At 51.7% G+C, this 20587-nt stretch overlaps 6 protein-coding genes across 6 annotated transcripts; 2 read left to right on the forward strand and 4 right to left on the reverse strand.

Moving 5' to 3' along the window:
- Positions 1 to 1447: 1447 nt before the first annotated feature.
- Positions 1448 to 4860, forward strand: POSPLADRAFT_1160313 (hypothetical protein; the record flags this gene model as incomplete). Its single annotated transcript, XM_024487527.1, has 14 exons — positions 1448 to 1522; positions 1589 to 1655; positions 1714 to 1861; positions 1887 to 2220; positions 2276 to 2530; positions 2575 to 2890; positions 2942 to 3072; positions 3099 to 3294; positions 3344 to 3377; positions 3460 to 3576; positions 3632 to 3715; positions 3775 to 3990; positions 4055 to 4256; positions 4312 to 4860. 14 exons carry the CDS (start codon positions 1448 to 1450, stop codon positions 4858 to 4860), a joined length of 2724 nt encoding a protein of 907 aa, XP_024333009.1.
- Positions 4861 to 4907: 47 nt separating this feature from the next.
- POSPLADRAFT_1068159 (hypothetical protein) lies at positions 4908 to 11794 on the reverse strand (the record flags this gene model as incomplete). The annotated part of the gene is made up of 17 exons (XM_024482274.1): positions 4908 to 5239; positions 5290 to 5570; positions 5626 to 6238; positions 6292 to 6406; positions 6461 to 7057; positions 7113 to 7345; positions 7397 to 7693; positions 7743 to 7909; positions 7958 to 8087; positions 8137 to 8286; positions 8339 to 8569; positions 8623 to 10276; positions 10334 to 10605; positions 10654 to 10854; positions 10902 to 11366; positions 11417 to 11642; positions 11703 to 11794. 17 exons carry the CDS (start codon positions 11792 to 11794, stop codon positions 5213 to 5215), a joined length of 5751 nt encoding a protein of 1916 aa, XP_024333010.1. The 3' UTR covers positions 4908 to 5212.
- Positions 11795 to 12805: 1011 nt separating this feature from the next.
- On the reverse strand, positions 12806 to 15084 carry POSPLADRAFT_1160363 (glycoside hydrolase family 13 protein; the record flags this gene model as incomplete). Its single annotated transcript, XM_024487535.1, has 12 exons — positions 12806 to 13064; positions 13120 to 13178; positions 13247 to 13378; positions 13435 to 13509; positions 13568 to 13622; positions 13674 to 13789; positions 13850 to 14000; positions 14053 to 14164; positions 14260 to 14446; positions 14501 to 14585; positions 14640 to 14939; positions 14990 to 15084. The coding sequence occupies 12 exons, from the start codon at positions 15082 to 15084 to the stop codon at positions 12806 to 12808; spliced, it is 1626 nt and encodes a 541-aa protein (XP_024333011.1).
- A 668-nt stretch (positions 15085 to 15752) lies between these two features.
- Positions 15753 to 16362, forward strand: POSPLADRAFT_1076631 (hypothetical protein; the record flags this gene model as incomplete). Its single annotated transcript, XM_024482934.1, has 5 exons — positions 15753 to 15791; positions 15856 to 15955; positions 16011 to 16019; positions 16078 to 16105; positions 16166 to 16362. 5 exons carry the CDS (start codon positions 15753 to 15755, stop codon positions 16179 to 16181), a joined length of 192 nt encoding a protein of 63 aa, XP_024333012.1. The 3' UTR covers positions 16182 to 16362.
- A 358-nt stretch (positions 16363 to 16720) lies between these two features.
- On the reverse strand, positions 16721 to 17508 carry POSPLADRAFT_1062711 (hypothetical protein; the record flags this gene model as incomplete). Its single annotated transcript, XM_024481550.1, has 2 exons — positions 16721 to 17375; positions 17432 to 17508. 2 exons carry the CDS (start codon positions 17506 to 17508, stop codon positions 16721 to 16723), a joined length of 732 nt encoding a protein of 243 aa, XP_024333013.1.
- Positions 17509 to 19197: 1689 nt separating this feature from the next.
- POSPLADRAFT_1050751 (hypothetical protein) lies at positions 19198 to 20091 on the reverse strand (the record flags this gene model as incomplete). The annotated part of the gene is made up of 2 exons (XM_024480055.1): positions 19198 to 20011; positions 20072 to 20091. The coding sequence occupies 2 exons, from the start codon at positions 20089 to 20091 to the stop codon at positions 19198 to 19200; spliced, it is 834 nt and encodes a 277-aa protein (XP_024333014.1).
- Positions 20092 to 20587: the final 496 nt, after the last annotated feature.

A 20587-nucleotide genomic window follows, 5' to 3' on the forward strand; every position in this document is an offset into this window, starting at 1 on the left:
GCCCAGCTTGCGGCTCGATGTCTACAGGATCAGGCAGCTGGATCAGGCGAGAACCTGTAGACTGGCGCACCTGTAATAGTAGTTAGTACCTATATAATTACAAGAAAATAAACATGATTTGTAATGTTTCTGCCACGATTTATTTGTGAGGACCCGGGGGCCAGGGAACCGTGACCAGGCGAGAGTAATGAAGCCTGTTCAGGCAATCGACATTCACCATTAAAGTGTAACATTATAATATCATGTGTAGGAAGATAATGGTGGTACATTCATGCCAGGTGATGCAAGAAATGTACATCTTGCCAACAGCCGCCAATATTGTACCTATTGCAATGGATTGGGAAATTGCCAAAGCGGACTCGCCTCGATAATCGCATATCTCTCATGTACAATTATGGCGCTCAATTATATTGATTGTGTCGTCATGTAATAGATTGCAGGATGGATCCGGTTTTGCTGATGCCGCCGGGCGCCGCTGGACAAAACATAAAGAATCGCAGCAGAACCCAAAGCATCTTTGACATCATATCATCTGGTTCATATGGATGAATGAAGAGCTCCTTCAACTGTTAGATAGATGTAAACTATGAGGGACCGGTCCAGCGGCTGCCGCCATAGTAAACAGTGTTGACGCTCCGTTGATTCGATTTCACGGCAGGTATCAAGAAACGTGTCTATCGTGGTCAGGTCGTACTTGATGCACTACCTTATCCATTCATATGGGTACGTCAGGCAAAATAGGGTGTTCATACTAAGGAACTCCGTGATTGCTCAGACCTGCATGCTTTCTCAGGCTGTTTCGGCGCCGCATGGGGTTCTTCTCCTAGGTTTATATTTAGCGTAATTGCCCCTGATGTTTGCTGTCAGTGATCCGGATACCTAATGTCATCATATCCGCAAGTACAACAGTTTCGAAATTCTTGTTGTGAAGTCCACAATACGCACTCCAACTGATTGAGCAAATTGAGCAAATTGCATAGAACAATCCGTAACTCATGCTGTTGTACTTCAAACATACATGGGTCCTGTAGACCTTTACGAGATCTCTAGGGATATGAGAAAGCCAAATTCACTTGTGCAAAGCAAAAGGTGAAGGAGAGGATTGGACTGCGTAGGTTGAAGAGAGTATCACGTCTGCTCACAGGAGGATACGTGAGGTGGGCACTCTGTATGATAGGTATCTTGTTAGTATAAACATCAGATAAATTGTAAGTCAGAAATCCTTCTATTTGGCCCTAGATAGTGCCCTCAATTGTTGACTACATCTACCTTGACAAGTTCCAAGGCTTTTTAGCGCCATCTCTTGCCATCTGTGGAATTGGGTTCCTCGTTGCCTTTACTGCCGCTATTAGCGACGCATGACCTGAAGATGCCGAACCAGAGTTACTGTGCACGGGCCTGTCTACTGATCCTGTGTTTTCTGTCGGCTAGTGCGATCATCGCGGTCATGGCGGATGGTGCACAGCGCGTATTCGACGCGTCGCAGCGTGACTGGCGCGTCGGGGTGTCCGATCAGTGGGACGTGAGTCGCGTTGCACAACTTGCTTTTGACTATCTCTCGAGTCGATCTCAATGTTTGCGCGCACAGGTCCTGGGGCCATTTCCTATACAAGCGAGGGAACAGCATTATTTGTCACCTTCTTTTCCGCTGAATTGTGAGTAATACATATAGCGACTTGTTGCATATCCAAAGTTCTGATCCCTCGCTTGTAGTGTCGGAGCCCTTAGACTTTAACGCAAAGTATCCATCCGCATACGCAGATGGAGGGGACGTCAATTGGACTACCGCCCACTCGAACGCGGACGGCACTCTAGACATCTCGTTTCCTAACATCAGGCACGTCTGCAACCGGCTCGTCCTGTGTTGCCGTCTCATATGCGTGAAGGTGGGCGGCGCTACGCGCGACTGAAGGATGGGCTGCGTTGCAGCACCACACGATCTTGCGTACCTCAATCACTGTATACCCGCCAACAGCGTCAGCGTTGGCTGGCGACGCAGTGGATCCGCCACGCCTCCTGGTGGACTTGCTACAAGGGTCCTTCTTCACGATCATGCCCGGGGGTGATGACGCGCATATAGCCAGTTCTGTGACCCCAAAGTGGTATATGGGCAACATATATGCCATGAATAGGGCACCGGCTCAGGCTGTCCAGCTGCCACTACCTCCATCAACAACTGTGCCCACGACGTATGATCTTTTCGTCAGCGGAGACTACGAGGTATGTTTTACGCAGCAATCATGCTTGTCAGGTATCGAATTTTATCCCGCAACAGATCCGCTTGTTCGGAGATCCCTTGTTTAATCGCCGCCGCACTGGCGTCCCGGTGCTTTCGCTCACACTAAAGGTAGACGTAGAGCCGGAACTTAGCATCCCCGCTGTCACTCGGATGCCCTCGCATGATGTCTCGTGTGACCTCGTCAATGGCTGGGCATTTGGGGATGCACTGGGAGTCGGCTTGCGAAGTCAGTCTGGCTGGTGGATGGTGAAGAACGTCTCTCTCTTCAAAGAAGGATCTGGAGTAAGTAGGGTTTTCGATACAAACCCGCAAGGCGGAATCTCACGTTTGTTTAGATCACATTGGAACTGGTGGATGAGATCCGTATTGCACCTACGCAGACACGCATAGCCCCTATCCGCCTCACGCAGAACGCATCTTTTGACGACCCAGAGCTCCAATTCAGCTTGCACCTTATCTCGGAAGACAGGTCGACCACAGTTGACATCACTCTTCCGCTGAAATATCACAAGCAGTGGACGTCATCGGATTCGCCTGAGGACGGCATCAAGGCATCGTACTTCTTCGCGACGTCAATGCCTACCTCGTTCATGGTGATCCCTCCCCAAGGCGAGAACTTGGGAGCGCCACGCCCTCCGGTTCTAGCATTGCGTAGGTCGAATTGTGGATTTGTTGGAGAGGTTACGGCTGACTGTGCAATAGACGGTGCGGGCGTGGATATTCTGTCCATGCCTTTCTGGGTACAGGCGCTCCCGCGACAGGAGCGAAGCTGGGTTATCGCTCCGACCGGCCGTACAGCTTGGGTACGTCTTGTCTCTCCTCTACATCCGAACGTGATGTATGAGCTCATTTTCGACAGGGCCTGGATTGGCACGGCCCCAGCGCACGAGACGCATGGGGCACTGTCGACGCCCTATATGCCATTCTCCAAGGCAGGGAAGTTTGGCAGCCCTACGCGCTCGCTGAAGAGACACGAGTACTGGTGCTCGGCCATTCCAACGGCGGCCAAGGCGCGTGGTATCTCGCATCACGATATCCGGATAGGGTCGTCGGAGGTGCGTATATGCGCTCAATGCAGTATGTGGCTTGCTCATCGGCCGCTAGTCATCCCAGCGGCAGCATATATAAAGTCGCAAGCGTATGTCCCGCTGATGCAGTCTCGGTAGGACGCCATTTGGCTGTGTTCGCCTGGTGGTATCGCTGAAAATGCGCTTGGCCAGATCAGCGCACTACATAGACCCCGCGGTCCGAGCGATCTTGGAGTCATCGCTGACCCCAGACGATAATGATCTGTTCCTCTCTAATTTGGGCGAGCTACCCATCCTGGCAATACATGGGTGCGCAATACATATGACAGACCGAAGGCGTCAACTAAATGATTGCGTTTGTTAGAGGAGATGACGAGAACGTACCAGTCTGGCATACCCGCGAAGCCGTGAGCGTATTGAAGACGTGGTATCCACACGCGAATGTGACGTTAGTTCACGCTATTGTCAGTGTGAGCCTGTATGTCTGATCCCAGTGTCCATGCATAGGTATCGCGAGGATCCGGGCCAACCTCATTGGTACCCGTCCGTGTTCAACAACGAGCAAGTCAGGGACTTCATAAGGACCGTCCTCGAGAGAGAACCTGCAAATCTGCAACCCCCTGTGCCCTCGGAGCCCATTTCGTTCACGCTTACCGTGTCCAACCCAACCGAGAGTGGCTCGCTGCACGGATGGCAGATATACCAGCTCGTCACTCCTGGCAGGTAAGTGCGAGAAGTGATCAGCAAGGTGCTGGTAGGCACTGAGAGATGTCACCTCATCGTCCAGATTAGCAAAGCTCATGGTCACAATACAAGGAGCAAGTGTGGTTGTCAAGACTGCAAACGTGGCCTCCTTCGCCATTCGCCACCGGGCACTCAATTCCGTGTCTCACCTTAACATTGATGGCGACGATGTTTTATTGTCGAATCTCATCAAAAACAGCTCAACCGACAATGCTTACTTCTCACAACGGGAAGGTTCTTGGAAGGTGTGTATATAAACCTGTGTCTCCCTCCTCACGGTAGTTGAGATGCTGTATTTAGCCGGCATCATATATTGGGGCGAAAGCGCCCCATCCTTCGGGCAGAATGTCCAATATTCTGCTCACTGGCGCACCTTTCATGATTGTAATTGACGACAGGACCTCACAACAATCACTCTCCGCAGCGTTGCGCATCGCACATAATCTTAACGTTTATCACAAGCTTGATGCGGCAGTCTTGGACGGAGACGAAGCTAAGCTGAAGCTGAAGGACCCTTCACAACAATCAGCCCGCGTGATTGTCCTTGGTAGTCCAAATAACACGCTTTCCCGGTCGATGTTGGTGGACGGGCGTACTCCGTTTACTTACAAGGAATCACTTCAATTGAACGGTCGATCGTTAGATATCTCAAGTTCATCTTTGTTCCTGCACCCTCATCCTGGAGATGGCGATTCTCTCATGCTTTTCATGTATGCATACAATGATGACGCACTGGAGAGGGCTTTACGAATACTTCCCATACGCACCGGTGTACCTGCGCCAGATTGGCTTGTATTGGGGTTAGCAGCAGACGTTGTTGGTGCAGCAGCAGTTCAAGGCGTTGGGTAAGTCCTCTCTCTGACTCGGTCGACATACAGGCTCATGAACACCTTGCAGAGTGTGGAACAATTGGGACTGGGACGAGGCCATGTCCTGGTTCTAAATTATAGGGTGGTATGTATATGCGATACAGCGAGACAATATACAGAATCAGAGTAATCGTAGTCATCAGTATGTGCGTGGATCCGTTAAGCCGACCGTAAGCAAAGTTCAAGTCGTCACGTATGCCTTTTGTAACACGGGGATGAGGAAATTCTTGATACAATACAGTGCGCAATGATGACAAAACCCGCAGAGAAAGAGGACATGACAGGCGTAATATATATCACAGATAGCGAGGGTCGACAGCAGGCAAAACGATCTAGGATTGGAAGATGGATCGCGCAACCTAGTCACCGTGTCAGCCAGAGAACGTATCTACAAGTAGAGGTCACTGACGGTTTCAAGAAGGAGAGTGACTTCGGGTGCGACACGAATGAACTCCTGGCTCCAGAAGTCGTACTTTGGATTGCGGAGAAGCTCAATGAATGTGACCAGAGCGCCCCATGGGTGAGGACGGTGCACGAGGAACCGTTCCAGTAGGACCTTCGTCATCACCTCCCTAAACTGGTCGTTCTTGACTTCTTGGAACAAATACAACATTAACGAACTGAACCAGTGTGTATGGGCATTCGGGTAGCGCAGATGCAACACCATAGAGCCGAGAAGATGGTGTTGGCCTAGAATTTATTTCGTTTAGAACTATGCTATCCCAAAGCACGGATTCTCACATACCTTCCATGTCAAGGTTAGTAGCGAGGTATTGGAGGACAATGACGCCAGGATCAGTTGGCGTGAACAACGAGCTGCCACTCCTAGCCTTGGCCTGTGCGACAGACGAAACGCCGACGTACATCACGAGAGAGTTCACCAATGGCAAGTTGTATGCCTCCGAGGCGTCCTCAGGACTACCAGTGAGTCGAAGTCGCTCCTTCAAGGAAGGTAAGAAAGAGGGAGAGCCGCGGTTCAACAGGTACTGATCCAGATAGGCGCGCAAATCTCCAGCCTTCAAACCCGACGTGAAGTCGGATAAGATAGGAGGGATAGGGCCCATCTCTGGGATAGAGTCGAAGTCGACGTTGCGGAGATGGGGGTCGGGAAGGAGAGTTGTGGGTGGGAATGCGCTCAAGATGATGTTGCGGAGTTGGATGCATCCTGGGGGTATCACGTCGCATAGGGTGAAATAGTACTCGCTAAGGAAATCGGGGAAATCGTGAAGGAGAACGAGGAGTAGACGCAGTGAACCGCGATACAAGTCTCTCGAGGCAGGCTCAAGGTCCGCAGCCTTCAAGAACGGGGACAAGAACTTGAACAGGGACACCAACAGTTTGTAGAACGCGGACCATCCCTGTCATGGATAGTAAGCAAATGAAACGGGATTGCACTACAGGATCTTTTTACCTCCCGGTTCTCCGACAGCAACAACTTGGGCATGAACAAACGATGAGAGATCAAGCTCATCCATGAGAAGGCGAACCCTGGGAAGTACGTCGGCTGAAGTGAACTGAAGGTATCACTGTAAATACATGAGCAACGAGCTAATCAGTTTGAATACTTGAACTGAACATACCCGATGGCGAGAAGCAATTGGAAATATGCTGTGCCAAGATTAGCTTCAATGGTGTGTAAATCGTTCAACAGGCTGCAAAAGAAGCGGAAGAACGGTTTTTGCTGAAACAGCGGGCCTTGCTCTTCGTGCAGGTTGGCGAGAACGAGGACGAAGATTGAGAGGATCTTGGTCAGATAGTGGACCTTGGCCTGATCGTTATTGACACCGGAGGCGTCGCCATGATACTTGATAATGTAGACAATCAGCCTTGACATGGCGTCCAGGGCCTGGAACGCGTAACCGTACTCCCCAGCGTTGATGCAGGTAATGTAGCTTTCGACGCTGGCCTCCGCGCAAACACGGAAAAAGAATGAGGACACGTCCTCTACCTTCAAGATGCCTTGTTTGGTCAGCTGAGTGATGAAGGGAACGAATGCCTTCTCGGGGGAGTGTGATCGCTGGAATATGGTGACCCACTGCTGGAACCAGATGAAGAGCTTCTCTCGCAGTTCCTCAGTCTCCGGCTTCACAGAAGGCTGTCTCACGGTCTGACCATCTATAACTGCCTGGGCAGACGGACGCCTGACGCCTCGCAAATCATCCAGCAGTCGGATCACCCTGCAAGCATCAATTGTTGAGAATTAGGATCGTCATGCGCACGAACGACACTTACTCGTCGTTACCCTTTCCGACTTGAGACAATTGGGCGAGTGTGTGAGTGAACTGGTTCTGCGACGCGATGGGAGGATCCGCGGTAAGGCATTCCCGAATCAGTTCCGCCGCAAAGTTCAACAAGCTGGGTCGAGGGTCTGTGTGCAAGAACTTCGCTAGCTGTTGATCTTCTTGTACAACATTGATGAGGCCGCTTCGAAGTAAGGTGACGGTTACGGGGACGTTGAGTTTACGCTGAATCATGAAATTAATATATAATTGATGGGATTGTAGGAGGATTCGTACATCGTCCTCCGCATATATCAGCCAGGTGATTGCTTCTTTCGCAACATCTTCAAAAGAGTGACACAATTGGTCGAGCAGAGCGACGTATATCTCACGGCCCAACTGCGAGGGCGTCTTGTACAGAAGCTGGACGATCTTCTGTGACATGAGAAGCGGTGTCCGGTGCCGATCCACCGATTCATTCGCAAGAAACAGGACCTGCCGGACAAGCTGGCGAACATCATGGTTGGGGGGCAATGCAGCCAACGATTGGATGGGGAGCTGGAGTAGAAGAGCCTCCAGGTCCTTGACCATAATCTACATGATTATCAGTGGTGATGCAAGCCACGCTGTCTGATGAACTCACATTGAATCGTTCCATAGCTTCTTGGTGACGCAGAAACACTTGATTTGGCATCGTCTGTTCAGGAAGAGGCGAAGGTGCATATGCAGAAACAGGGAGGTGGTCATTACGGGGAAACGAAGCGGTCGAACTGGGTCTGCTGGTGAACGCCCGTCTCCTAGGGTCAGCGCCTGCATAACATTGAGATACATTTCTAAACGAGTAAAAATCTTCCTTACTGAAATCTTCGTACACCGCAGCTTGAATGGGCTGCACACCGGAAGCTTTGATGCGCAGAGGATCGGGGAAGGTGGAGGTTATAGCCGTTTGTGTCATCTGGGGATCCCAGAAAGCTTGGGTCGGACGTTGCTGCCCATGTACCGTCAGACACGAGTCGTACAAGAATTAACTTACATACCTCACGATGACGGCGACGAGTCTCATAGGCAGCGGCAAAACCTTCATCGACGTCAATGACAGCACGGTCCATCGCAGCTTTTTCAATCGCTTGGCACGCCAGGTCAAGGTTGTCATTTGCAAGAACCATGATGCCACCCTCCGTAATTACCTATTTACAATATGATCAGTCTGTTTGACACTTGGCAGATGAAAGAGATTACCTCGCTGAAGCCGCAGTCGACCAACAGGGCTCGAATATGGCCTCCCAGATTGCTCTTCAGGGGGTCTTTGCAGGTCACTAGGGCGAGGCTGCCAGCGAGCTTCTGGGCCATAAGATGACCTGCCTGCCGCATCTTTTCTTCATTGGGCTCCGTTGCGAAATCCTTTGCCACGAGCTCCCTGGTCGATATTCCTGCAATGGTAACGGAGCGTTCTACGACAGGAACGATGATCTAATATGACAGATTATTCAGCCGATTCAGGGAAATAGGAAGTAGTTCCTCACCTCGCGTACGGCCCGGTCGACGGCCATCTGCACCGCTCGTTTGAAGGTTTGATTGGTATGAAGGGGTGAAAGCTGCGGATTGATGGTGACTCGAGGAAGAATGCTGGAGAGGATATTTTCTATGTGTGCGCCGAGGACCCGTTGAGAGTCCGATGGACTGCTTGGACCCATAGTGAGAACCTGAGACTCTGCCTGCGGTGGCATCGAAAGATCATAATCGTTCATGGGCATGGACTCCATCGTGGTGACGTAGTCAGGAAGCCCAGGACCGGCCAACGACTCTCGCGCACTCGGACGGTTGCGGAGTGTTGCCGTCAACTGTACCGCGTCCAGGTCGATGTCGAGGGCCTTGCACAGTAGTTCGACTTCAAACTTCAAAATCGACTTCATATCCGCGAAATGATACATTTCCGCGAGAAGGCTGATTACCGCCATAAGCCAGGGGTTTGGTGGCCGGAAGACCTTTGATTGCGCGCAAGGCTCCAGCGTCTTGCAGACGAACGGTACTGCCACTAGGAGTCGCCCATTCTCGTACCCCTCAAGTAGCAGATCTTTGAACGACAGGTTCTTGTGCTTGACTGGGCGATCCCGTGCCAAAGTGATCTTGCCTAACCACGACGCCATATTCTTTAGAATGACGCGCTCCGATGTCAACTGCATGGTCTTGTCTGCATTGAGGAGGGCGGCTGCCTTTACGAGCGTCTCGTGCAGCACATAACGATTCAAGGGCTGGACATCGAGAGCGTCAAGGAAGCGCAGATACAACTGATGATTATTGGGCTCTGTGCTGACACGTTGATCGACGAGGTAGTTGGCAAACCAGCGCGAGAATCGATCCTGGAACTGCTCGCGCATGTCCGCCAGCTTTGCCTCGAAGTTAGAGGGAGCAAGATTGTTGACAATGAATAGAATCTTGTCCGTAACCTCTTCGGGAGGGCGAACAGGATCCCCTTCGGATATGTCTGGCTGGATGGCTGTGAAGACGGGGACCGGATCCGGAACAGGACCAGCGCCCAGTGTCCGGAGGTCAAGATTTCCCTTTGTGTCGTCGCTGGCGTTCGCAATGGCACGTTGTATGCTCGCTGCCAAGTCGTGTCGGGCCTCAAGAAGGTGAGGTATTTTCAACAAGGCCTGGCATAAGGGTTGCCACTCGGATAGGCGCGATTCGAAGCGCGACAGGGCCTGTATACCGAACTTGAACAGGTTCGTCTCCGGGGCACAGTTCAGCGCATCCAAAACGTAGCGGATTGCGATGCCGAGAGGGATGTAGTCGACAAGTTGGTGCTGAATGAGGGAGCCGAAGAGGAAGCCTGTCATGGCAAGCTCGCGCGGAGGGTAAAAGGACTGGAAGAATTTGTACTCGTCAAAGAGGAAGTGTAGCATGCAAGAGAAGACCTCATGGTCCTTTGGATTGGTGGACGTCTTATGCCGCTGGAGAAGGGCGATAACATCCTCGATACTTATGTGCTCGTCGTACATCTGCTTGTAGATGCCGTCGACCTCAGCTTCAATCTCAGCGGAGTAGCTAACCACCGTGAAGCCAGGTTCAACATCTGACCCAGGGACCAGGTTCATCAAACGCGGATGAATCTGGAGGCAAGCATTGCGGACTTCTAGGCAGTAATCGACGTCGCTCTCGTGCATCATACTAGAGCTATTGAGACAGTCAGCTTCTCAGTTAACAAAGTCGTAGGAGACAATTGCGACATACCTATTGCGCAAGACGCGAAGGAAGATAGTGATGGTCTGAGGATTGAGGGGCATTGTACGGTGATCCACCACAGGGTCGGAGATTCTGGTTGCCTTCTCACTCTCCATCTTCAGGTCCAGAAAAGCGATGACCGAGTGAAGGAAGTCGGCGCCGTGGGCGGTAACATTGTCCGCAAGCCATTTGTCCAGGTTCAGATACTCCCTTCTGGAGGCGAGCGCAGCAACATCGAGGGCGAACGTGAAGGGTCGCACCTCCAACAGGGCGTCCAGGATCTGGTATATTGTTGAGTTCATGAAAGCACAAGCTATAAGTCAACACACCTTCAAGTCTTGAGCTACGTCTAGTATCCTTGTGATATTTAACGGGCTTTCCTCATAGAAACCTCGGAAGGCGTTTGTCAGATACGAAGGCTCAATCTGCCAGATCCGCATGAACACAAGTTGATGATTGGGGTGTCCAGCCAAGAACATCGACAGAAGCCGTTGGGTATAGTCCAAACGAATCTCGCTCCATGGTGCAGACTGGAAGCGAATTTAGCAGAGGCATACCGTATAGGTGAAATACTTACAGGTACCTCGAGCAGTCCCATATGAACCAATTCGGCGCTTATTTTCACGGCTTTGTCCAACATCTCCCTCACGAAATTTCTGACGTCTATGGAGTCCGACTCGGAAAGCCGCACGAGCACTTCGAACAAATCCAACGAGTTCCAAGTGTGTCCCTGAACATTAGCTGCGAGGGACTTGATAGTCGGGCTAGCATTAGCGACGTCATCGACTGTCACGATCCGATGGCCGGGCAATGACACGAAGTTGAATGTGTCTGCTGGCAGAGATAAAAGGGCGTCGAGCAAGCGTAGCTGGTACAAGGGATTGTTCCACAACTGCCAGAAACCCGTTACTGCATGGTCCTCATCCTCCCGAGGTGCGTTGACCAGTATCGCTATGAGCAGTTTCAGCGTTGCAGTATCGACACCCTGCCTATCAGGCATGTCAAATGCTTTGATAATGCTGGCCCATTGGATGTTTGAGTCCTAGTTTGGTGTCAATCATGCGCGTATAAAAGAAAGAGACGTCCGCTTACGAAGCTGGCCAGGACCCGAATCAATGTACCCACGTCAGGGAGCATCCGGCCCTCAGCGGCCATGAGGGCAAGACCCTGCACGACATCGACGACCTGCTCATTTGTAGGGGGACTTGTCGCCGATACGCCGAACCGTGCCAACATAGCAAGAACGACCTCTGGATCATTAGACATGTCGAGGCCCAGATCTGCAAGTGACTGTCCAATCGTAGCGTCCGGTAGGAGGCTGGACACGACACATTCGTAAGCACAGGCAGAGCTTCGGCGCATCGAGAAAAAAGCATACCTTAGACTGGGGACAAGACGCTGCACGATGGGTGCGACGATCTCGCTCCCATATTTGTTCTGCGCCGCAGCAATCAGAGCTTGACGTTGCATGCTGTCAAGTATGGGCGGGTCCTGCGGCTCGCAGAGCAAATTTGACAGCAGCTTCGCGATCTGGTTCGGTGACAAGTCGGCTTGTTCAAACGACGGGAGGGGTCCGCATAACGCCAAAGCGGCAGCCTCGAACTCCGTGCGAACGATTTGCACGCCCTGCCGATGCAGGTCGGCCCTCGTCGAACCCGACGCTATGGACGACGCGAGAACGAGCCGCTCGAGCGGGCGCAGATTCACGCGGTCAACGAAGCGCTGCAGGTCGAAGCTGCGGAACGTTTCCCCCTCGCCCTTATCGACCCCATCTCGAAAGCGGTCGGCGAGGAAGGGGTCGCGCGCGAGACGCTGCGTCTCTTGAACAAGCAGGCGGAACGTCAGCGCGGTCGATGGATCGTATGTAGTCGGTGTTGGTACAACAGACAGACGGCTATGAGAGTGTACAAGGAGACGGCGGATGAAGTGGAGGTATGTGTCGATTCCATGTTGCTCAGACAACTGGCGAATACAGAGAGGATGTCAGACGATGTGACATGGCCGCGCCCCCCTTTTGCCCCCCAGGCGTAGCAAGCTGTTGGTTATCGCACTCACCGAGCGGATCTCTGCCTGATTCCTCTCGAAGTTCTCTTCTGTGAGCGTCGACAGCAGGAACACGATCTGAGCTTTGACGATGGTGTTTATATTGGAATTCGAGTTTGAAATCGGGTTTGGGCTGTCCATTGCAGCAGTCCGGAAGCGGGTCGCAACCTCGGTCGTGCGTCGACCTACGCCGCCAGACCCAGAAGCCGTTTTGGAGATGAAGGGAGGAAGCAAGGAAGCAAACCCAGCCTTGCCGAGTAAGACGTCGAATGCGTCGCGCACGGGACACGAGCAGGGAACACGAGCATCTCTGTCAAACTCCGCAACAATTCTCACCTATGGAGTTCACGCTCCGCCTCAACATGTGGCGTCCGAGTCAAGCACAGTCCATTCAGGTGAAGAGAGTTGCTTGAACAACGCCAGGACGTCCAGTATGAATTACATCGCGAGGAATGTACAAATTCCTATTAAGAATAACAATGCAAACTCAGTTGTTATCCCGGACCTCATGGACCGACCAACAGCACCCGATAAGGCTGCATTCCCGGTGAAAACTGCCACCTGTGGCTCGTATCCGCAGAATCCAGAATTCGCCAGCAGCTTATCCGGTATGAGTATGGTAGGCCTTCCTCCCTTCTCGTATGACACAACAATAGTGCCATTGCTACCGACCGCATACTGCTTGCAAGTCAGTATGCTGTAGGAGTTGTCAGTTCGCGAGCCAATAATGCGACGAGCATATGTCAACGCACTCGGTCGTCGCACTCTCTTCCCGGAATGGTGTGTAGACTGCTAGACTGACGTTTTGGGGCTGGAATTATTATCGGACACTCCCATCAGAGGTGCATAAGAGGCACTCGAAGGGGGTCGGCAACCTACCGGTGAGCCGATCGTGGTCAGGATCGATACTACGTCCCCCTTCATCAGCCCCAAACCATATGGGCTCGTTGTCAAGACCTGAGCTGGAGAATGGAGCCAGCCAGTATTCCCTGCAATCAAGAAATTCCGGAACTATCCCATACCGATGAGATCTGTTGCTCGTATGATGAAGCTAGAGTAAAACGTACCTTGTTGAGACTGGTCACTAATTGGTAGATTGACGAATTGGCGTATCCGGATGGCCAGAGAGGTTCCCTATTCCACTGTAGATACAAAAGTGTCAGGCCGCGGTTGCACTCAATCGACGAAGTGAGCACGTACAGGGTCACCACTACCATTGAACCCTTGTTCTTGGCCGTAATAGACGATAGGAATGCTGATTTAGCGTTTTAAATGTAAGCAACATGCCTCGACGATCGGCGCTCACCCGTCTGACATGAAAGTGAAGACCATGGCGTTGTACAGTGTCTGTGGATCAACGGAGAAATTGGCCCAGCGGGGGACGTCTTGGTCCTCCAGGAAATTCCCGAGTAGGCCAGGATCCTGTGGACATACTACAACGTGAGGTAATTACTCAAAAGAAAGATGCGATCTTTGACGTACCTTGAACAGCTTTCTGGACTGCGCAATTGTATCGGCGACGGCGGAAACGTTTCGTGCACCGGGGATAGCGAAGGCATCCACAAGAACACCGTACATGGGATAGTTCAGAATAGAGTCCAGAGCATTCGGGCCCTGGTACTGGGCAGCTTGTCTGAACGCAATACCATTGAGCAACGATCGAAGCAGTGAAGGGCGCCCCTCACGTTATATTTCCATCGAACACTTCGCCTATACAAAAGACGCCTGCGGCTCCGCAGAATATCGGCCAGAAGTCGGTATTGACATGTCTAGGAATTCTTGTCATGAAGTGTTCACCTTCTCTAAAGACCGACTCACTTTGCGGCTTGGTACCAGCAGATATTGATGCAGTCGTATTATCAGCGATATGGGCTCAGAAACGGTGCGCTTACCATCAATTCGCAAGCCATCTATTTGATACTCCTCCACGAGCTCTTTGATCCAAAGGCTGTAGCCGGACACAACACTCGGGTTTTGAGTGTCTAAATCTGGAAGCGTAACATTAGTATCGCCTAGCCAGCAGTCCTGTTCGCTTGTGGTGTTTCCCCATTGAATCGGACAATACGGGTGATATTGGGACTGAGCCATCCGTATATCAGCGCACATATTGTGTCCTCCTTCGAGATCGCGCACCTGCTCCTTGAACATGTACGGCGACAGGTCTGGCGTAGTCGAAGTGGCCATGACGTTGTTGACTACTACATCGACCATGAGGTACCTGCAACGCAGTGATTACGGTAGCAGTATTGGTGATATCCCGAGGGAAACGTACATTCCCCGCTTATGAAGTTCCGCAGAGAGCGCTTTCAGGTCGTCAGCAGAGCCAAATCTGTCGTTCAGTTTCGTGGCGTCGGCAATCCAGTACCCGTGGTAGGCATCTCCATAGGCCGTGCGTGGACCTTCGTAGTTTTGCGAGACAGGACTGATCCAGATCGCCGTGAACCCTGCATTTTGGACATAGTCGAGGTTTTCGCGGATCGCATTCCAGGTCCCACCACACCACGTCTGGTTTCCCGTGTTGCACTTGGTTGACTCTGCGTTTGAAGGTAGCGCGTATCGATCCGTGATTATTCTAGACATTGCATTAGCGGGTAGTAGGGCATACGTGGAAATGACACCGACTGGTATATAGACCGACTTCGCCATTGCTCAGCCGTCGCTGCCCCGACTATCCAGGGTACATAGAAAGCCCATATGATACGCACAAGACGTTGCATGTCGAGTCTTAAATGAATGGCAGTATAGTAGTGTGTAGTTTAGTAAGTGTTGGGTATAGACATGAGACTAAAGGAGACGGGAAAAGCTAGGATTTTCAACTGTATATACGAAGCCGGTCGCTCAGTGCTCCGAGACGCCCATCTGACAGGTCTGGAAGCAAGAATCGTCGACGCACATGGGTATACCACGCACTACAAATACTTCTTACATCCGGTTTTCCAACACGTATATGCTGCCATAAATTCATAAATGCCTAATCACCACTGCGGTAAGCTCGCGTGTCTTGCATTTTTGTGGCTTGTGGAAGAAGCGCATAGCGTACATACAAAGAGATCGAGTCGACGGGCGAAACTTCAATCCTGTCAGTGATCGGCAGCAGTTGCTATCGCCTTGGCAAGTTCGGAGGTGTTTTCGGCATCAGCCCCAAGTTTAATAACAGCGTTGCAATCAAGTGTGTTCCATGCAAGATGAAATGACTTGTTTGTGCTCGATAGAAGTCCTAATACAAGAGACCTCGAGCAGTTTGCATTCACGGGATTTCAAACTTGTAACCTGCTCCCCTTGACGCGACGGACGCGTTGAAGTCACGTGTGATTGGAGTCAGATCTCGATCGGTTTGACCACTCGACCTGTAAAATACAATTAATTACTTCTCACTTGCTCAACGATGTCCGGCAGACAGGGTGGTAAGGCAAAGCCCCTCAAGGTATGCAATACGTTTACCTTGCTGACTCACACTACTTGCTCATGCAATTCGATGGTCTTGATAGGCTCCTAAGAAGGAGAAGAAAGAGCTCGACGAGGACGATGCCGCTTTCCAGCAGAGGAAGAAGCAGGAGGAGGCTGCTTTGAAAGCTGCTCGAGACAAGGGTGCGTCTTATTAGACTTTTCAAGAGCATACATCTCATGCTTATGTGGACCCCAGCTTCTAAGGGTATGTCAACTTTGCTATCTGCAAAAAGTCTGATTGATATCCCAAACGTCAACCACAGGCGGAGCTCCTGGCGGTGGTATCAAGAAGTACGTGATTGATCCTATATACGTAGTCGTATGCTACTGACAGTAACGTCCCACTTCAAGGTCGGGCAAGAAGTAGTGTTCACGCTCAACTTCTTCGACAATTACATCGGATGCGCCACGGGGGATCACGTCGCTAGTTGCAATGCGAGCTTGTTTTGTACTAGTATTGTTGATGGTTCATGCTCTCGAACAGATATACGCTGCATCGTACGGAGTGGATCGGCAATCCTTGAGCAAGGCAGATAGCGCAGTCTGAGAACTCTCCCCATCTGGCTCGCTGGGCATTCGATCCTGCAGGTCGGATAACACCTGAGGAAGTGGATGAGTCCACAGAAGTAGACAATTATTAGTCTGACCGCAAATCCAACGGTATGAGTTCGATCGCATGCAAGGAACTCAGAGCCTGTGCTGACCGGAAGTACCTGCATTCTTGGTGATCATGGCATCAGTTTCGCAGCATCTTTCCATGTAATGTGTACGAGCGAAGCCGAGTTCCTTAGGTATACATACTCCTCGATATACCCAACTTAACAAACGGAAGTTGAGCCTCAGCCAAAGTCTAAACCACATTTGTACCAGCTATACGACAATAATAATGTGAATGCATGGCCGCCCTCAGTCGAGTTCCTCAATCATGAAGTCAGATCGCGCGTGTAACTCGTCCTCATTCGCCCGCGCCAACACCTCCTGGTCTTCGCGTTGCAGTAAGGACCCGACCCTGTAAATGGGGCCTTCGAGTTTGCTTTTAAAGGAGCGCGGGGCTCGGCGTGGAACGAAGTTAAAGGAATGGAACGCAGTATTGTAAGGTTCCAAGATGCCGGGTTGCTCGAGAGGAATCTTCTTCCACTGGACAGTCCGGGCGTAGAGCTTGCCATCGTCGAACGCACGCGCGGCTACGAGGTTGTTCGTGTGGAATTTAAAGCCTGGCGGAAGTGCGAGATATTTGACGTTGCGAGCGGGCTCATGCCATGGTTCGCGCGCGATACGCCCGTCGTCCATCTCGCGTGCGTACACCTCGTCTCCAGTAGTGCGCGCGGAGACCTCTTGGTCGTCACGCTGGTGGATGTGAGCATTTAGCCAGTCAAATGGCTTGAGGATGCCATGGTCTTCGATCTTCTTCCATATAACGTCCCGAGCATAGACATCGCCGTGGGGGTCACGAATCCCGAGGAGTCGTGCCGTCGCGGACGAACCGGAGGGATTCAGAGGAACATTGGGGTTGCGCCAAGGCCCGACCCACGGCTCACGTGTGACCAGCATCTCTGCGGACCTGTGTGCAGAGTAAATCGTTGAGTAGTTATAGCGCACTGTCCATGCGCAACTTACGAAGCGACAGGAGCTGCCAGAACTGACGAGACCGATGCGACGGCAAGGAGAACGGGAATAACGGTGGAGGAATGCATGACAAATGCGAGGATCCTGAATTCAATCAATGACAAATGAGGTGGCAGCTGGATTCGTAGAGACAGAAATGGTCGTGGTGCAGATGCAACGAATGTCGTAAAAGAAACAAGCAAGGCTATACCAAGCGAACGGTGAGGAAGGCTTCACAAGCAAATGCAGGGAATACTCACCAGCCAGTGCCAATACTTGTTCAATAAAATGGGCTCTACGAAGGGACAAAGGCTGAGAGCTAAGGTCTGTCAACGTAGACGTATGCCTTAAATACATGTTTTCAGCGCGTACAGCCGCTCATGACAACGTAGCAGCACGGCTTGCACACGTCAAATCCAGGTGTTTCAGCATATCCTGACGAACAATGCGGACTCACGTCGGCCAGCGAGAAGTAGTGTTAGGGCACACGCCAGACAACGGCCGTGTTCGAAGGCCGTTTGGCTGTGTACTCCACATCAACATCAACATCCTTTCCAGGCCATTGCGTGCGTCCTGAACCTGACATCAGTTCACTTCGGTAACAAGTGCCCAGCATAACAAACCTAATCTTGCCCATTAGTAGCCGCGCTAATGTCCGAGTCAACGCGACGCTGTGCCTAACACTGCCACCTTCAAACATTTGTGATCCTAGGTCAACTGTGTACGGATATGTCACTGAACCAGCCATGGTTTAGTCAATGTAAACATGACGATCTGCTTCACGGTTCGTTCGATGGTATGTACTAAAATATAATTCGACCTTCCTGACCTTAAGCGGGTGAAGACAGTATTGGAAAAACATCATGATGTCCCATAGCTGTCACACAGTCCATGAAACTTGCAGTGGGAGACGATTAAGAGGCAGACATGTGAGAGTCGAATGTGAAGGCCTTGCAGGCTGTAACGCCCATAACGAAACACGTGCCAGTGACATTACGCGCTAGATGATGGCGTGAGCAGCGCGGTTGGCACTTTACCTTCATACACCAAGGCCGCTATCTTGAACAAAGTACTGAAGAAGAAACTATGCGGCATGCATCTTTAACGAGTGTTATTGTACAAGGATGCCCTCAGTTTTTACGATGATAAATGATAAACAGCACCTAATGGTCCATGGGCCAGTCCGTACTATAGCTACGCGTGTCAACATTTCTAGTGGGTCGCGCGTGGCAGACCAGCGCTGTTCTACGCATCCACAAATTACTTCAGCCACGCCTAGCTCATACATCGCGTTGCACGCGAGCGCAGGCTGCCTTGGGAGTGCGTTCATTGATGGGTTGGAGTTGCTGGACGGCACGGGATTTTATGTGCCGCTGGCCTGACCGCTGAATAGGCGGCAGAGGCGGGATATGGACCCTACACGTTCTACTGGGCTTACAACGGTTCCTGCCTGAACGCGCGACTTATTGACCTAGTACAACTACTGTTGTTCGTTATGCGGCTCAACACACCTCGATCATATTTATTTATCATGCTTCGATTTTCATTCCGAGAGACGTGCTTAAGCCCAATTTGTCCTTAATAATGCCTTTTCGCTGATGTCTCGTGGCATGTTGAGCGCCTGCATTGCTGTTGTGGCAAACGTAGTGATCTTCAATATTCTTTAAAGGACCCACCGCATATTGAGCCTCAGCCATAGCCCATTCGCATCACGACAACTACACAACATACAAACCTCATCAAGTACCGAGAAATCACCATGAAATAAACACCACCCCTCAGTCAAGCTCATCCAGCACGAAGTCCGAGCGCGCGTACAGCTCGTCGTCAAATGAGCGCGCCATAAGTTCGTCGTCGTCGAACGAGCGCGGAGGGTTCACGACAGTGCCGATGCGGCCTTTCGTCCACCGTATGTTGGTCGGGATCATGCTGATTGGACCGTGAAGCGGCAGCTCGCGGGCAAGCAGCTCGTCCTCAATCGCGCGAGCGAGCAGCTCCTGGTCTTCGCGCTTGAGGAAGGAGAGGACCTTGCCTACGCCGCCGGCGATCTTGCCTGCGACGTTGCCGACCTTCTTCCAGTTGACTGCTTCACTGCCTGCCGCGGGGGGCGCCTCGCGCGCGTACAGTTCGTCGTCGAAGGAGCGTGCCATGAGTTCATCATCGTCGAACGAGCGCAGAGGGTTCACGACGGTACCCATACGGCCTTTTGTCCACCGTAGGCCAGTGTTCATCGGGATGAAGCTGATTGGGCCGGGTACCAGCGGCTCGCGCGCGATCAGCTCGTCCTCAATCGCGCGGGCGAGCAACTCCTGGTCTTCGCGCTTAAGGAAGGAGAGGACCTTGCCCACACCGCCGGCGATCTTGCCTGCGACGTTACCGACCTTCTTCCAGTTGACCGCTTCACTGCCTGCCACGGGAGGCGCATCCCGCGCGTACAATTCGTCGTCGAACGAGCGTGCCATGAGTTCGTCATCGTCAAATGAGCGCGGACGGTTCACGACGGTGCCGATGCGGCCTTTCGGGAAGGTCCAGGTCGTGCTGACTGGGCGCATATGAAACGGTTCGCGTGCGATGAGCTCCGCATCCGAGGATCTGTGCATGGAAGTTGTTATCAGTCAGTAGGAATGGTAGTTATATAATCGAAGGATGTACAAAGCAATGGGGGCAGCCATGGCCGGCGCAATGGCAGCAGCAAGGAGAAGAACGGGGGCAGCGGTGGCGGCACGCATGATAGCTATAAGAGGGGTAAAGGTATTGATCAAAGTTGAGGGAGGTCGTTAAAGCGGATGTGAGTTGAAGTCGTAAAGAATGGTCGTAAGAGAAACAAACAAGGCTGTCATCCCCAAAGTTAGTCGAATGATCGATTGATAAGATTGTAGACACGCACTATCCAGTACCTGTGCTTGGAAGTCCTGTGGGCTCTGCGAAAGAAAGGCTGAGAGCTGGGGTCTGTTCATGGAGCCCCAAGGTAGTATTTATGTAGTGGACCGAGGCATAGACGCCCCCGACGGACGCTGTCAAAGTGGAGCACCTGTCGATACACAATGATACGGATGCATCGGCGTCGGCTTGCGTTTCAGGCATTGAACACCGCTTGCTGGCCGCCAAGAGAGCACAGTACTCACGGGCACGGGTTTTCAGTACATTGAAAGGAAAGCAGTGTGCATA

This window comes from Postia placenta (genome assembly GCF_002117355.1).
Source record: "Postia placenta MAD-698-R-SB12 unplaced genomic scaffold POSPLAscaffold_24, whole genome shotgun sequence".
Lineage (NCBI taxonomy): Eukaryota > Fungi > Basidiomycota > Agaricomycetes > Polyporales > Adustoporiaceae > Rhodonia > Rhodonia placenta.